The sequence below is a fragment of the Cherax quadricarinatus genome, unplaced genomic scaffold, assembly GCF_038502225.1.
Source record: "Cherax quadricarinatus isolate ZL_2023a unplaced genomic scaffold, ASM3850222v1 Contig174, whole genome shotgun sequence".
Classification (NCBI taxonomy): Eukaryota; Metazoa; Arthropoda; class Malacostraca; order Decapoda; family Parastacidae; genus Cherax; species Cherax quadricarinatus.
The window spans coordinates 366-17,886 of record NW_027195200.1 but is presented as its reverse complement, the minus strand read 5'-3'; the positions used below and the strand labels follow the sequence as shown (position 1 = coordinate 17,886).

The 17,521-nt window shown below is 41.3% G+C and overlaps 1 protein-coding gene across 1 annotated transcript in view; it reads left to right on the top strand.

Annotated features, from left to right (window-relative positions):
• LOC138851245 (phosphatidylinositol phosphatase PTPRQ-like) overlaps positions 1-15,897 on the top strand; it is a 115,647-nt gene extending 99,750 nt beyond the window's left edge. Inside the window, exon 4 of the mRNA XM_070080151.1 lies at positions 15,554-15,897. Coding sequence (XP_069936252.1) covers positions 15,554-15,882 — 329 coding nt within the window. The 3' untranslated portion in view covers positions 15,883-15,897. The remainder of the gene's footprint in view (positions 1-15,553) is intronic.
• The last annotated feature ends 1,624 nt before the right edge of the window (positions 15,898-17,521 follow it).

Genomic DNA, 17,521 nt, shown 5'->3' with positions numbered 1-17,521 from the left:
ACTTGTTTGGACTCAAAAGTCCGCACCTTACTGCCGACTATAGGTTGATTACAAACTCCTTGCGACTCAAGAACTGCGCAGTCCCCCGTACTACAAGAAATTCGTAACCTACCTTGCTCTTGTAGCGTGAGCTATGGTGTTCTTCACACCTTCGACAGTTATTGGTGACTTGATAGAAGCTGAAGTGTCCTTGGATGTCCACGTCTTCCATAGTCTAGGAATACGCACACTGGTACACTATGTTCCACAAGATTTGTCTTTATTGTTCACAATCTTATCACTAAAGAAGCTGATCGCACTTCTCTTAAGTGTTTATTGTGTTTTATGAGATACTTTGTTCACACTAATGCACAGATAGTTCTTTGTTGGTTATCCTGGCGTCAGTGTCACTCTCAGTAGAGTCAAAAGTAATCTGAAGACGCCACAGCACCCCATGCCGTCACTGCCCCTTGCACAAAGGAAAAGCTGACATAGTACTTTTGCTTCCTTGCCACTTCCTCGAGGAAGCAAGCAGAATGTTTGATTCTTGCTTTCTTAAGCATAGACAACAATGTCCACTATCTTTACAATGGAAATAAAGTGGGAGCAGGATTTTCCTTAATTGTCCTGCTAAGGTAAGAGATGAACTGTCTCTTATTAAAATACACTCTGCAACACTGGAAGGAGCGTCGGTCGAAGCGACCACGTACCATACTCATACTGCATCTGCTATCAATTACTCGCTGTAGCAGTAAACAAGATGCTTGCCCCTTCTGAGAGGGCTGGTCCCCTCAGGGCTGAAAGGGCTGCAAGGGGCTGAAGGGGCTGATACCCCCCTCCTGGAGAAAATTTCTCCACACTGGGGGGCGGCAGAGGTTCGCTGCAGGTGAACTATTCATCACTTAACATTAATTTGATTTTCTCACTCGCCACCACTGTTGCTTGTCTTTTCTGAACAGCTTTAGTCTGTGTGGTTTCTGGAGAATCACTAATTTTATTTTCAACACTTTGTAATTCTAACGGTACTAGTTTATTTATTGTCCACTTATTCACTACACCTTTGCTTAAAACATCAACTGTCCTGATGATTCCATTTGCATCAGGATATATGGTCACAATTTTTCCAAGTGGCCATTGGGACCTCGGACCATCATTGTCGATAATCACTATGTCACCAGGTCTTAAGGACTTATGATTTTCAGGAACACCAGGTCCATAGAAATGTTCTCTCAATGAGGTGAGATAGTCTTCTCGCCATATTTTCTCCCAACATTCAATCACTTTATTAAGGTGTTTGAATTTACGTCTGAGTTGCTCAGGTTCGAAATAAGAAGGATCCTCTATGATTTCTTTATCATTCATGGGAGGAACAGGTTCGAGCCTTTAACACTTCTAAACTGTCCAGATCATCGGTAACATAAGTTAGAGGTCTGTTGTTGACTCTATTTTCTATTTCAGTCACAACTGTACGGAATTCTTCTAAGTCTATTCTCTGACGATGAAGAGTCTTCCTTAAACAACGTTTTACAATGCCGATCATTCTTTCATAAAATCCGCCGTGCCATGGAGATTTAGGAGGAATGTATCTCCAACGACAACTCCGTTGATTCAGCATCTGTTGTACTTCTGGTTGATCAAAGATCTTGCTTATATAAGCAGCACCAGCAACAAAGTTCGTTGCATTATCTGAAATCATCAGTCTTGGACATGCCCTTTTGGCTGCAAACCTTCTGAATAATTTGATAAAAGTTTCAGCAGACATGTCAGTGGCTACTTCTAGATGTACTGCTATAGTTGTAGCACAAGTGAACAAACAGATGTACACCTTGATGGGAACTTTGTCAACTGTTTTGGTTAAAATTATTGGTCCAGTGTAATCTATACCTGTCACCTCAAATGGAGTGATATGACAAACTCTTTCAGAGGGATATGGAGGTGGACCTGGATACTGACATACTCGCATATCGTAGTGACGACAAGTAATACAGTCCTTTATTTGTTTTTTCACACTTTGTCGACCTTGAGGTATCCAGTAGGATTGTCGTATATGACAAAGTGTGTCAGCTACCCCACCATGTAACACGTTACTGTGGGCGTTTTGCACAATCAGTTTTGTTAGCCAATGATTCTTGGGGATCAATATTGGATGTATGGCTTCTTTAGGTAGTGAAGAATTATGAATTCTTCCTCGACATCTCATAATCTTTTCTGAGTCGAGAAAAAGTCCTAAAGAATTAATCATGACAGGTTTCTTTGGGGATTTATCTTGTGTTTCTAGAAATTTATATTCTGTAGAGAAAACATCTTTCTGTATTAGTTTCATCCAGTATTTAATGGGTTCAAGACATTCATAATCAGGTTTTATTCCTTTAATGAATTTAAAGACAAGAGCTGTAACTCTTAAGAGTTTACCCAAAGATGAGTATTTAGATCCATCAATGACTATTTCTGTTGTGTCTGCAGTATTTACACAACTTATTTCTGCTGTGTTCAAGCAGACTGTTTCTTCTGGCATAATGTGAGCTTTTTGCTGAGGCCAGTTATTTTCATTAGAGAGCCAGTTCGGTCCGTGGGGCCATAATTTATTATCCACAAATTTCTTGAGTGGGATACCACGTGACAACATGTCAGCTGGATTCTCTAGGGTAGAGACGTGGAGAATGAGATAATCTCTCTGCATCTCTTTTATTTCTGCTACTCTGTTCTGTACATAGACCAGCTTACTCTTATTATTTCTTAACCACTGGAGAACTGCTTCATTATCACTCCTGATCACGGTTTTTTCAATAGTGAGATGATCAAGTACTTTGTTGAGATAGACAGCTAATTTTGTACCTACATAGAGTGCTGTCAGTTCCAATTGTGGTACTGTTCTGACCTTCAAGGGTGCTACCCTGGCCTTTGAAGTAATTAGTGTACTTCCTTCAGCATTACTCATGTAAGCTACAGCGCCATAACCTCTGGTTGACGCATCACAGAACACATGTAATGTGTACATGTTTCCCTCTTGACCTATTTGTCTGGGAAATGTAATTTGATGAAGTTGCTTAAACTCCCTGGATATTTCATCCCATGCTTGACTCATTTCTAGAGCTTCCATGCATCTTGCATAAGCATTTTACCCTTTATGGTAATTGGTGAGACGAGCCCTAGAGGATCAAAACATTGTGATACCTCTGACAGTAAACTACGTTTAGTGAGTGTACTGCATAATTTATTGTTTAAGTCCCAGCATATTGTTGCAATCAGGAATTTCAGCTTCAGGGAAATCTTCTTTGATAAGTTCCCTTACTTGCTTTGAATTTGTATTCCACATCCTTAGAGGCATATTTGCTTCTTTCATCTCCTTGTTAGCGTCTCTGTATAAGGATTTCAAATTCTCCTCTTTATTTACAGTGCCTTGAATATTGTCCACATAGAAACTATTCTTTAAGATTTCTTTGAAGGGACTTTCAGATTTCTTCAAATGTGTATTTAAAGTAGCTTCTAGTAAGAATGGAGAGGATGTTGCACCAAATAATACTGATTTGAAACGATAAGTTTTCACTGGAATTTGAGGATCATGTGGATTTTCAGGCCACAAGAATCGAGTATAATCTTTATCTATTTCTTGTAGTATTACTCTTAAGAAAGCCTTGGAAATATCAGCCGTGTAGGCATATGGGTTTGTGCGAAATTTCATAAGCACGTCTCGAAGCTTCTCAGTTAGTGAGGGTCCGGTCATCAGACAATCATTAAGACTTGCTACATCTTTATTTGCACGTGCGCTGCAATTATATACAACACGTAGTGGAGTGGTTTCAGAATCTGTTCTGACTCCATGGTGCGGGAGATAATGAGCTTCTGTCTTCAACTTATCTTCGACTATTTCCTCAATGAATTTATTGTCCAACTGTTCTTGTATGATATTATCATAAACAGTCAGTAGCTCTGGATTCTTCCTGATCTCATGTATTTGTGCTTTCATCTGTCCGAAAGCCATGCGATAATTGCTAGGCAGATGTGGTGGATTTAATTTCCATGGTAACCTAACCCAATACTGTCCATCTTCATATTTGACAGTGTACAAATATTGGTTATAAGTCTGAGACTCTTGTGGGCTTGGTTTACTTACATCAATACCTATCGCATCTAAATCCCACAACTTATCAACTGGTTCATTCATTTCTTCCAGTAATGATAATTTTTGCTGTGGTACATGATCAGCGGTTATTCTCGTAACTAGTACATTTTCCACTGAATCAATATCAGCTTCTTTCCCACTTTGAGAGGGAATGGGACCACATATCATGTGGCCTCCTGCTGTTTTCAGCAAGTGAACATTAAGTTTACTTACTATATTTTGCACAAAACAGTGATAATAATCACTTCCAATGATTAAATCAATTGGACTAATTGTGTCCGTCTGTATGTCAGGACAGGCTAACTTGACCTTAGCTGCTATCAGTGCTGCAACTGTTTCTTTTAATCCCTGGATCTGCACAGACTTAGGCAAATCATCCAATACCACAGTTTCTACTGTCTTTTTCCTGTTTCCTAGACCAACAGTGATTCTGGCTAGGTCATATGTCTGTTTACCAGAATTGTGGAAAAAACCAGCTATATCTAACTGTATTTTGGCATAGGGTTGTTTATTCTGTTTCTGCAACACTGTTCTTCTTATGAAGGACCTTTGTGAGCCTTGATCAAATAATGTTAGCACATTGGTTTTGTGTAATTTATTAGATAACTCAACCCGAGCTATCGGGAGAGCAGTTGCTTTAAACTTATCTCTCATATTTAATGCTGTTGCTTGTTGACTTCCTGATTCTGTGGAAGTCTGCTGCTGTTCAGCAAAAGTATTTGGGCATAATGCTGTATGATCCATACCCTTGCATTTAAAACACTTCTTCAGTGAGCATTTTCCTTCCTTGTGTTCACCTAAACACTTGATGCATCTTTCCAGCTGATGAACACGTTGTTTACGTGCCTTCATTGATATGTATTGACTACAATACTGTGCCCAATGTGTTCCATCACAAAGTACACATTTTGGAGTACGTTTATGTGCGACAGTTTGTTTACTGTCTGTTGTATTCACAGCTTGATAAATGCCTATATGGGATTTCCCATTCTGTGGTTTAGTGGGAGTAGGTATACTCTTTTTATACTGAGTTGAAGGTTTTTTATTCACTTGATTTGTGGATTTTTCATCTTGTCTCGTTGCTTGCATGCATGTAACTATTGTTTGTAAACCATTGCTAATTTCCTCACAAGTGAAATAGCGTTTATTGAACATAATATTTAATCATTCAATAGTTTGTGGTGACAGCTTATCCTGTACAATACCACTGATAAACCAATCACATTGTCTTAGGTCATATTTAGCATCTAGAGATCTAAGACTATTGTCTAATGTGATTCTAAATGCTTGTAAGTCTGAAAAACAATGTTTGGGTGGCTTCAAGCTTGATATTAAGACTGCATGTCTAACTCTAGCCTTGGGACGAATAGTTTGAAAAACCGACAAGTTGAAGATTGAGACACTTATGCAGCATATGGGAATCTTTATTCAGGAAACGTTTCACCAACCTTTAACCACCGAAAATGACTTAATCAGTTCATAGGGTTCTCCCTTCACAAGACATTTAAGATAATTGAACTTAGCAATCTCATCTATGTCAGTTCGTGAATTTACTATGGATTGAAAACCACTAATGAATTCTTCATAATTATGACCTTTGAAAATAGGTAATGACAATGTAGGTAAGCTTGGTAATGGGACACTTGTTGTTACAGGTGTAACAGGTGTTTGACCACTAGTTACAGTAGGTCTCTGTGACAGAGTTCTGCGGCAGATAGCCTGTACTCCTGTCCACCTTAATTGTTGATTACTAAAATTATCCAAAACATTTTTAATTTCATCCTCAGATGGGTCTGACTCAAGAAATTTATTTTCATAATGTGTATAGTCTGAATTAATTATTTTCAGACGTTGTGCAAGTAATTCAAATTTGACCTCAAGATCATCAAAATCTATGTTTGTATCTTGAGTTAATCCTATACAGACTGAAATTAGATTTTCTAATTGTATAATCTTAGTCTGTAAAGACTGAAACTGAGTTTTCAAACAAGCCATTTTAATGGTATACTGAAAATTCTAGCACCACACTTAGAGTGTTTAAAAAACACTGTACTGCTATAGACAGCTGAGTTTTTGTTATGCTTAAGTCAGCAATATTCGAGTCAGACACTACTGACCCACTAAGCTTAACCTCAGGGTCAATGACCATGAAGGGTACACAGTACATATGGCTGGTGTTTATGGCTTGTGTTTGCTGTGTCAGCCTGACCACGATGATTAATCGTAAATAACGATGTTATACACTTCATTCACTATACACTATAAATGTCACTGTATAACTGTAAATCACACGTGAATATTACTTACACATATATAAATGTCACTGTTAATATGTATTTGAAAGCTTACACTTTATTTATTTATTTTTTTTTTTTACACAGGGTTTGACAAGGTTAAGGATCCCTAGCTTTATTGACAGCTATATTACAGGTTAAGGATTCCTAACTTTATTGGCAAGCTAAGAGCTGTTACCTACATCAGCTCATTTGAAAGCATTTTTATTGTTATGAGACATACAAGTACGGAACAGGATGAAGTTGGAGCCATCTGTGGGCCAGCATTTTTATCTGATCAACTGACTTTATCTCGTTGACATCATTATGCTGTACGAATGTGTTCCATACTCGAGTCATCCTGGGTATGTATGATCTCAGATGGAGTGATGTTCTGGAGAAGGGTACAGCCAGAGTGAAGTTGCTGCTTTCTGCCCGTCTTGTGGCATAAAAGCTTGTTTCACGCTGTCCTCGAAGTGGATCCAAGTGTGGTACTTTGACAATATTGGCCTTGTACATAACAGTAAGGCCACCCACATACCTCCTATGTTGAAGGCTCTGCTGAAATGACAGATCTATCCAGGATGGGTCCAGGCGAGAGATGAGACGTCTTGCTCTGTTCTCTACTCTGTCAAGCAGTCGCAGATGAGAGGGGGGACAGGCAGACCAAGAAAGTGGAGCATACTCAAGGTGTGAGCGTACTTGTGCCTCGTACAGAATCTTGCAACCCCTACTGTCAAGCAGATGCGAGATACGGCGAAGTGCTGTAAGCTTCCTGGCTGCCTGGTTTGCAAGATTCACAACATGGTTCTTCATGGTTAGTTTGGAGTCAAATTTCACCCCAAGGATATCAACTTCTTCTCCAGGTGCCAACATCCTCCCATTCATCCTTACTACTGCACCAGCATTACCATCATGGTGCCTAGAGACGATCATCATTTGCGTTTTCTCAGGTGCAAATGTTACTTGCCATCTATTTCCCCAAGCTGATATAGCTCTCAGCTGGTGATTGATGTAGCTTAGAGCAGCTGGCATTTCTTCTCTTGGATAAGTGAATGTCAGTGTACAGTCGTCTGCATATGCATGTGATTCTGGGATGAGATGAAGAAGGTCGTTGAAATAGACATTCCATAACAGTGGACCCAGCACGCTTCCTTGTGGAACGCTTGCCCCAATAGGATGCCTTGCTGATTCCGTTCCATTGAGGACTACACTTAGAGATCTACCATGAAGGTAATCACTGAGGAGACATAGCGTAGAGCCTGCAATTCCCAGTGCTTGAAGTTTTGCTAAGAGGCCCTGGTGCCACACCCGGTCGAAAGCGCCAGCAATGTCCAGTGCTACCACACAGCTGACTTTGGATTCATCCAGTGACTGGTGCCACTTAGTGGAGAGGTTTAACAACAGATCAGCAGCAGAGTAACCTTTCCTGAAGCCATATTGACGATCACAAAGTAGTGAGTGGTAGTCAAAAAAATCTGTCATTTGTCTTGAGACTATTGTCTCAAGGATCTTACCAGTGATTGACAGGAGTGACACTGGTCTGTAGTTGCTGATTTCTGCTCTGCTCTTCTTTTTGTGAACAGGGACTACATTTGCCTCTTTCCACAGAGAGGGCCATTTACACTGTACTAGGCAGTGCTGAAAGATGCGAGTTAGAGGTGCTGCTAGCTGGTCTGCACATCTTCTCAACAATCTTGGGCTCAACTTGTCTGGGCCCACAGCCTTTTCTTGGTCAAGTGATTTAAGAAGGAAATGCACCTCCTCCTGCCTTATTGTCACCACTGACAGTTTTGACACAGTTCGTGCAGCTAGAGAAGGAGGGTCCCTTGCTGGATCAGGAACTTGCATTTTGGTAGCAAAGTGTTCAGCAAAGAAGTCCGCCTTCTCTTGACTACTAGTAGAGGCGGTCCCATCCTGTCGATTTAGAGGTGGAATAAGTTCATCAGGCAGATAACCTTGTCTGTCCTTGACCAGGGACCACCAGGTTTTGGAGCCTACCCTACCTGATGCTAACTTTCTTTTAGTGTCCACCTCCCATTTAGCAATGGCCCACTTTTGAACATCACCCATATGCCTACAGGCTTGCATGTGCAAGTTCCTGTTATAGGTGGTAGGATGTCTCTTATACCTTCGTCATGCTTTGTACTTAGCAGTAGCAGCCTCTCTACAACGAAAGTCAAACCAAGGCTGATCTGCAGGCTTTGTCACATATTGCCGGTGAGGAATGTGTTCTTGTTGCAGATTAAGGATGTGTCCAGTGAAGGCTTTCACTTGGTTGTCAACATCCCCCTGGAGAAGAGCATTCCAGTCGGTGGTGGCGAGCTCAGAGCAAAGGGCTGGCCAATTACCTCTTTCCCATAGCCAGGTTGTGCGTGTGAACTCCTCACCTCGTTCTGTTGGGATCTTAAGTGTGGTAAAAACAGCCTTGTGGTCAGACGATCCAAGTAGCCGAGGGGTTGACAAGTGACTATGCCTTCTGCCAGATCACTCACTACTGGGTCAAGGGAGGAGCCAGAGATATGAGTAGGGAAATCAACAAAGTTTCTCATGTCAAACACCGCAAGAAGGTCATCAAAGTCCCTCTGTATAAGGTGCTGGTTGAGGTCACCAACAATTATAATATGTTGACAGTTGTGTTGTAGCAGAAGGGAGTCAATATTTTTCATTAGGAAGTTGATAGGGTCTGCGTGTTGCCACTGAGGTCTGTACATTGCACATGCTAGTACAGAGGTACTAGTGTTTATTCAGAGCTTGAAGAACATCATTTCAAGATGTGTAGGGGTGGCAACATCTATGTGCTGAGCATGAACACTTTTAGAGAAGCACACAGCAACACCACCTCCTTGCCCTTGCCTGTCTCTTCTCATCCATGAGGTGTAGCCAGCAATTCTTGCAAAATTTTCTGGAGTCCTGTCATCCAAAAATGTTTCAACAACAGTTATCATGTCGGGACGTCGAGTGTTCACAAAGCTATGTGTGAGCTCTCCAACATTAGTAATGAAACCTCTAATGTTGGCCGACAGGATGCTGATAGACTGGCTCCTCATGATGAAGTGGTCAGCTTGAGGTGGTGGGTGTGTAGGGAATGTAAGGTGCCTGCCCTTGAGAGAGGTAGGGTACTGAGGCAGCTACAGGGATGTAGGTCTGTGGTCTTGTATAAGGCCCAATCCCACCTGCTGGGCTGGGATAGGAGTAGCTAAGTGGGTGACGTGTGAGAGTGTTCACCAATTCAGAGATCCTGCTGGTTTGTTCTGAGAACAGGTCTCTAAACAGGTGGCCCTGTCTGTCAAGTTCCTTTTTCTTCCGACACTGGTCCTCCTTATGTCCTTTCTTGTAACAGTAATTACACCTGGTATCTCGCAGGCAGTTGTTGGCAGAGTGCCCCTTCCGGTGACAGCGAGAGCACCGCCTAGGTGCCTGGGAGGGTGGACTAGGATTTGTTGCACCTCCTGTGTTTCGCAGATTTGTCCTCAGATTCTGCCGCTGGAACTGTGTTAGTGGAGGGTGAGACGGCTGTTGATGTCTTCCTCCTCCACGTCCTCTACCCCGTCCTCTACCAGTTCTGACAGATGTGTCCCTGCTGTTCGTACTTCGGCGCAGTAGGTGATCAGGTGCAGTGATAGTTTCCTGATCACTAACTGCACCGTACTCTGGTGGAGAAACTCCTGGCTCAGAACTTGCTGTCGAAGCACTACTACCAGATTCTAGAATAGTATTGGCAGGTGTGCTGACAGGTGTAGGATCAGAGATGGTATGTGCACTGTCAAGTAGACTGGCAGTGGCTGAAGCAGAGATGTCAGGTGTAGGAGAATTAACAGATCCAAGGCTTCCCTCGTTGCTGGGGAGAGGATTTGTTCCCTCTGTGGTGGTCAGAGGAATTGTGTTAGAATTCCCAAATGTAGTGTTTTGAACTCTGTCAGTCTGTGGGACCTTAGCGATGACAGAATTCCACCAGTTGTTTACCCCTGAGTTAAGCTCAGTGTGGGACTTCCAGTCTTTGTCAGTAGTGTCACCATCAGCTGAGCAGCTTACGTCACTTGATGCAGGCTTGCACTGGCCTTCTACAATAGCTTGTAGGTTATCTAATGATTTGAGGAGCTCATGAAGTGCTTCCCTGTGATGGATTATCTTAGCTGCAACTTTACAACACAGCCCAAGAGGGCAGTCTTGATCTTTGGACAGGAGTCCCTGAGGTAGGACTTCTGAACCTTCCTCCTGTAGCTCCAGGCTTGTATCCACATATACCACAGGATTATGGATATCCTTATTAAAGTTCCTTTAATATAATAGGTATATCTATAAGAAACAAACTTTAACACAATCTTGTCTCTTAATTTCTGTCTATAAACATTATAAACACTATGTGTATATACACTCAGACAAACCGAACATCAGTTGGGTTGTTGTTGTCATAGTCAGCACTTCTTCGAGTTTGGAGCAGTGGATGCCGGGTGCCATCCCCCTTTTCTTGTTGGGTGAGTCACCCAGCTCCCGTTTTCTTTGGGTGAACGCTGGGTGAGCGCCCGTTTTCTTTTGGCTGCCCATTCTCTGTGATTGAGTCTGGAGGGACTCATTTACACTGATTTAAATTGTAAAACACTAGTTTTACAGCTTTTTTCGAAGGACCTTGGCTCGTAGGTTATTTGTACACTGTAGTACAACATATTTGGACCACAGTGTGGCCTTTATCCGGTTCGAGCACGAACAAATATGCTGAGAAATGGCATTACCAGCTAAGTTTAAAGGGTTTGTACTTAACTTAGAAAGACAGCTCATCGCCTGCACAGCCGCCCCTGCAGATGAGGTCTTGAGAAGCTGTCGAAGTCATCTCTCAACGGGCTGTAAAGATTTATAATTTGTAAGATTATAAATTACCCCTAGGGGGTGTTATGTCAGCATATTTCATTCACTTATTGCTGACAAATTACATACTTGTTTGGACTCAAAAGTCCGCCCCTTACTGCCGACTATAGGTTGATTACAAACTCCTTGTGACTCAAGAACTGCACAGTCCCCCCTACCTTGCTCTTGTAGCGTGAGCTATGGTGTTCTTCACACCTTCGACAGATATCGGTGACTTGATAGAAGCTGAAGTGTCCTTGGATGTCCACGTCTTCCATAGTCTAGGAATATGCACACTGGTACACTATGTTCCACAAGATTTGTCTTTATTGTTCACAATCTTATCACTAAAGAAGCTGATCACACTTCTCTTAAGTGTTTATTGTGTTTTATGAGATACTTTGTTCACACTAATGCACAGATAGTTCTTTGCTGGTTATCCTGGCATCAGTGTCACTCTCAGTAGAGTTAAAAGTAATCTGAAGACGTCACAGCACCCCATGCCGTCACTGCCCCTTGCACAAAGGAAAAGCTTACATAGTACTTTTGCTTCCTTGCCACTTCCTCGATGAAGCAAAGCAGAATGTTTGATTCTTGCTTTCTTAAGCATAGACAACAATGTCCACTATCTTTACTATGGTAATAAAGTGGGAGCAGGATTTTCCTTAATTGTCCTGCTAAGGTAAGAGATGAACTGTCTCTTATTAAAATATACTCTGCAACACTGGAAGGAGCGTCGGTCGAAGCAACCACGTCCCATACTCATACTGCATCTGCTATCAATTACTCGCTGTAGCAGTAAACAAGATGCTTGCTCCTTCTGAGAGGGCTGGGCCCCTCAGGGCTGAAAGGGCTGAAAGGGGCTGAAGGGGCTGATATCCCCCTCCTGGAGAAAATTTCTCCACAAGGGCTGAAAGGGGCTGATACCCCAATCTCCTAGAGGAATTTTCTCCACATATGTTGTTTACTACCATGTTGTTTACCTTCCATGTTGTTTGCCTACCATGTTGTTTATCTACTATGTTGTTTACCTACCATGTTGTTTACCTACAATGTGTTGAGAAATGGGATTACCAGCTAAGTTTAAATATAGGGAAAACTTAACTTAGAAAGACAACTCATCGCCTGCACAGCCACCCCTGCAGACGAGGTCTTGAGAAGCTGTCGAAGTCATTCCTGAACGGGCTGAAATGAGTTATAATTTGTAAGATTATAAATTACCCCTAGGGGGTGTTATGTCAGCATATTTCATTCACTGATTGCTGACAAACTTACGTGTGTGGACTCAAAGGTCCGCATATCACCGGGGTTTATGATAAGTGACTAACTCACGACATTATACTCAACTGTGCAGTCAATAGTAGTACATCATGAGTTAGAACACTTACCTGGGTATATGTATCTGACCCGTAATTATGCCCGGATATCCGTTAAGTTGATTGAAGAATAGTGTTCTTTGAAGAATGTCGCACTACACTCTGTTGGATCGCAACACTCGTTGTTACACTGTTCATCAATAATTGTTCACACAATTCCACTAAGAAGTTGATCACACTTCTCTGTAAGCATTTATCGTGTTTTGTGAGACACTTTGTTCACACTAACGCACAGATCGTTCTTTGTTGGTTATCTTGGCATCAGTGTCACTCTCAGTAGAGTCAAAAGTAATCTGAAGACGCCACAACGCCCCACGCCGTCACTGCCCCCAGCACAAAGGAAAAGCTGACCTAGCACTTTTTCTTTCCTTGCCACTTCCTCCATGAAGCAAAGCAGAATGTTTGATTCTTGCTGTCTTAAGCATAGACAACAATGTACACTATCTTTACCATGGTAATAAAGTGGGAGCAGGATTTTCCTTAATTGTCCTGCTAAAGTAAGAGATGGACTGTCTCTTATTAAAATATGCTTTACAACACTGGAGTCTGCAAGGAGCGGCGGTCGCTTGACCACACATTGCATACTGGTACTGCATCTGGGATCAATTACTCGCTGTAGCAGTAAACAAGACGCTTGCCCCTTCTGAGAGGGCTGGGTCTCTCAGGGCTGAAAGGGGCTGAAAGGGGCTGATACCCCCCTCCTGGAGAAAATTTATCCACACAATGTTTATCTTCCATGTTGTTTGCCTACAATGTTGTTTACCTACCATGTTGTTTACCTACCATGTTGTTTACCTTCCATGTTGTTTACCTACCATGTTGTTTACCTTCCATGTTGTTTACCTTCCATGTTGTTTACCTACCATGTTGTTTACCTTCCATGTTGTTTACCTTCCATGTTGTTTACCTTCCATTTTGTTTACCTTCCATGTTATTTACCTACCATGTTGTTTGCCTACCATGTTATCTTCAACGTTGTTACTTTACATGTTGTTTATCTTCAATGTTGTTTACCTTCCATGTTGTTTATCTTCAACGTTGTTTACTTTACATGTTGTTTATCTTCAATGTTTTTTACCTTCCAAGTTGTTTACTTTCCATGTTGTTTGCCTACCATGTTGTTTATCTACCATGTTTTTTACCTTCCATGTTGTTTGCCTATCATGTTATTTACCTTTCATGTCGTTTACCTTCCATGTTGTTTACCTACCATGTTGTTTGTCTACCATGTTGTTTTCCTTCCACGTTGTTTGCCTGCCATGTTGTTTGCCTACCATGTTGTTTACCTTCCATGTTGTTTACCTTCCGTGTTGTTTACCTTCCATGTCGTTTACCTTCCATGTTGTTTGCCTACCATGTTGTTTATCTACCATGTTTTTTACCTTCCATGTTGTTTGCCTATCATGTTATTTACCTTTCATGTCGTTTACCTTCCATGTTGTTTACCTACCATGTTGTTTGTCTACCATGTTGTTTTCCTTCCACGTTGTTTGCCTGCCATGTTGTTTGCCTACCATGTTGTTTACCTTCCATGTTGTTTACCTTCCGTGTTGTTTACCTTCCATGTCGTTTACCTTCCATGTTGTTTACCTACCCTGTTGCTTACCTACCATGTTGTTTACCTACCATGTTGTTTACCTTCCATGTTGTTTACCTTCCATGTTGTTTACCTTCCATGTTGTTTACCTACCAAGTTGTTTACCTACCATGTTGTTTACCTTCCATGTTGTTTACCTTCCATGTTGTTTACCTTCCATGTTGTTTACCTTCCATGTTGTTTACCTTCCATGTTGTTTACCTTCCATGTTATTGCCTACCATGTTGTTTGCCTACCATGTTGTTTACTTTACATGTTGTTTGTCTTCAATGTTGTTTATCTTCAACGTTGTTTACTTTACATGTTGTTTATCTTCAATGTTGTTTATCTTCAAAGTTGTTTACTTTCCATGTTGTTTGCCTACCATGTTGTTTATCTACCATGTTGTTTACCTACCATGTTGTTTATCTTCCATGTTGTTTGCCTACCATGTTGTTTATCTACCACGTTGTTTACCTTCCATGTTGTTTGCCTATCATGTTATTTACCTTCCATGTTGTTTATCTTCCATGTTGTTTACCTACCATGTTGTTTGCCTACCATGTTGCTTTCCTTCCATGTTGTTTGCCTACCATGTTGTTTACCTACCATGTTGTTTACCTTCCATGTTGTTTACCTTCCATGTTGTTCACCTTCCATGTTGTTTACCTGCCATGTTGTTTTCCTTTCATATTGTTTACCTACCATGTTGTTTGTCTACCATGTTGTTTACCTACCGTGTTGTTTACATACCATGTTGTTTACCTACCATGTTGTTTGCTTTACATGTTGTTTATCTTCAATGTTGTTTACCTTCCATATTGTTTACCTACCATGTTGTTTACCTACCATGTTGTTTACCTACCATGTTGTTTACCTACTATGTTATTTACCTTCCATGTTGTTTATAGTCAATGTTATTTATCTTCCATGTTGTTTACCTTCCATGTTGTTTACCTACCATGTTTTTACCAACCATGTTGTTTACCTACCATGTTGTTTACCTACCATGTTGTTTACCTTCCATGTTGTTTATCTTCAATATTGTTTACCTTCCATGGTGATTACTTTCAAAAGTATTTCCCTTTCATTGTGTTTACATTCTGATCTTTCCCTGTTTACTTTCTGTAGTGTATATTTTTGGTGTTGTTTACCTACCCTGGTATTACTCTACATTATATGACTGTGCAGTTCACTAATTACATATTTCATTCATTATTTTACAATAATTAAATCCTAGCATATTACCCTCCAATATTATTAAACATTTCTTGCAGCTTCTCACAGTCTCAACTTTAATGGAAACATCAATTTAAATATTTTTAATTAATCATAAGGCGGTACAATATTTTTTTTCACTCGTTATAACGTTTTCCCACAGTGCCGCCGCCACCACAAAGTTGCTGGTTTGAAGACATCACGAACACAACTATGACGCTGTACTGGCAAGACGCATATATTAATTGTGCAATTACAAACCACAACATCAGCTGGTCATGGGACGTCTTGTGGAGTGATGAAGCTGGTTCAGGTGTCGACGCTAACAGGGGTAATCACATCAGACTGCGCGACCTTTCTTCCTATACCAACGTCACAGCAGAAGTTGCATCATATACAGCCTCTGGTTATGGTCCGTCCACAAGTTGCTGGGATGTCACTTCTCAAGAAAGTAAGTTTACCTTGTCTAATTTTGGTATGTGTCACAATTAAATAATAATTATAGAAGATGCTGGACAACAAAGTTTGATTTGCAACTGAGATAAATATAGGTATTCTTATGTAAGATAAACATCTTAAAATTACTAATTTTAAGTCGAACTAAAGTTATAAAGTGAGGATTTTTAGCTATTGGAAAAATATAATTTTAAGTATTGTTCATTTATATATCATCTTTCATCAAAATTCACAACACAGGTAATATAATGAGTCATTAAAAACTTATTCCCTGTTATAAAGTAACTGCTAAACAATGCTTCAAGGACATTATGCAACATATTCTCACTGGAAGAAGAAAATATTTAAGAAGAGTTTGAGCATTTTGACTTGACATTGTTGACTAACAATGTCTTCGTGACGACACCAACCTGACAGTTGTCTCACATCATGTTGCAAGTGAAACGCCCCTGATATCTTACCTATATTGTACTAATATTCTGTTAAAATCTTACACAATGCTCCTAACAACACAAAGATTAGATGGAAAGAAGTTTAAGTATGAAGGAAGAAAGTGCTCTACTATCATCAGGGCTCTGGTGGCCTGGTGGTTAACGCTCTCGCTTCACACGGCGAGGGTCTGGGCTCGATTCCCAGCCAGAGTAGAAACGTTGGATGTGTTTCTTTCCACCTGTTGTCTATGTTCCCCATCAGTAAAATGGGTACCTGGGTGTTAGTCGACTGGTGTGGGTCGCATCCTGGGACACTGACCTAATTTGCCCGAAATGCGGAGCATAACAAGGGAGTTTCTATATAGCAGTAAGTCATTGTTGTCAGCTAGGACTGTATACCTTGTACATGTACTTGTAGTAAATAAATATTATTATTATGTTTTGGCCTAACTCGATCAAATAGTTTTGTCTTTGCCTTCCTGGGAAGTTCTGGACAACCTGTTTGAATACTTCCCATGCAGCCAGCTGCAGTAGGTTCAGGTATGATAGGAAGACTGACTCTGATGCAGCCAGCTGCAGTAGGTTCAGGTATGATAGGAAGACTGACTCTGATGCAGCCAGCTGCAGTAGGTTCAGGTATGATAGGAAGACTGACTCTGATGCAGCCAGCTGCAGTAGGTTCAGGTATGATAGGAAGACTGACTCTGATGCAGCCAGCTGCAGTAGGTTCGGGTATGATAGGAAGACTGACTCTGATGCAGCCAGCTGCAGTAGGCTCAGGTATGATAGGAAGACTGACTCTGAAGCAGCCAGCTGCAGTAGACTCAGGTATGATAGGAAGACTGACTCTGAAGCAGCCAGCTGCAGTAGGCTCAGGTATGATAGGAAGACTGACTCTGATGCAGCCAGCTGCAGTAGGTTCAGGTATGATAGGAAGACTGACTCTGATGCAGCCAACTGCAGTAGGCTCAGGTATGATAGGAAGACTGACTCTGATGCAGCCAACTGCAGTAAGCTCAGGTATGATAGGAAGACTGGCTGATGCAGCCACCTGCAGTAACCTCAGGTATGATAGGAAGACTGACTCTGATGCAGCCAGCTGCAGTAGGCTCAGGTATGATAGGAAGACTGACTCTGATGCAGCCAGCTGCAGTAACCTCAGGTATGATAGGAAGACTGACTCTGATGCAGCCAGCTGCAGTAGGCTCAGGTATGATAGGAAGACTGACTCTGATGCAGCCAGC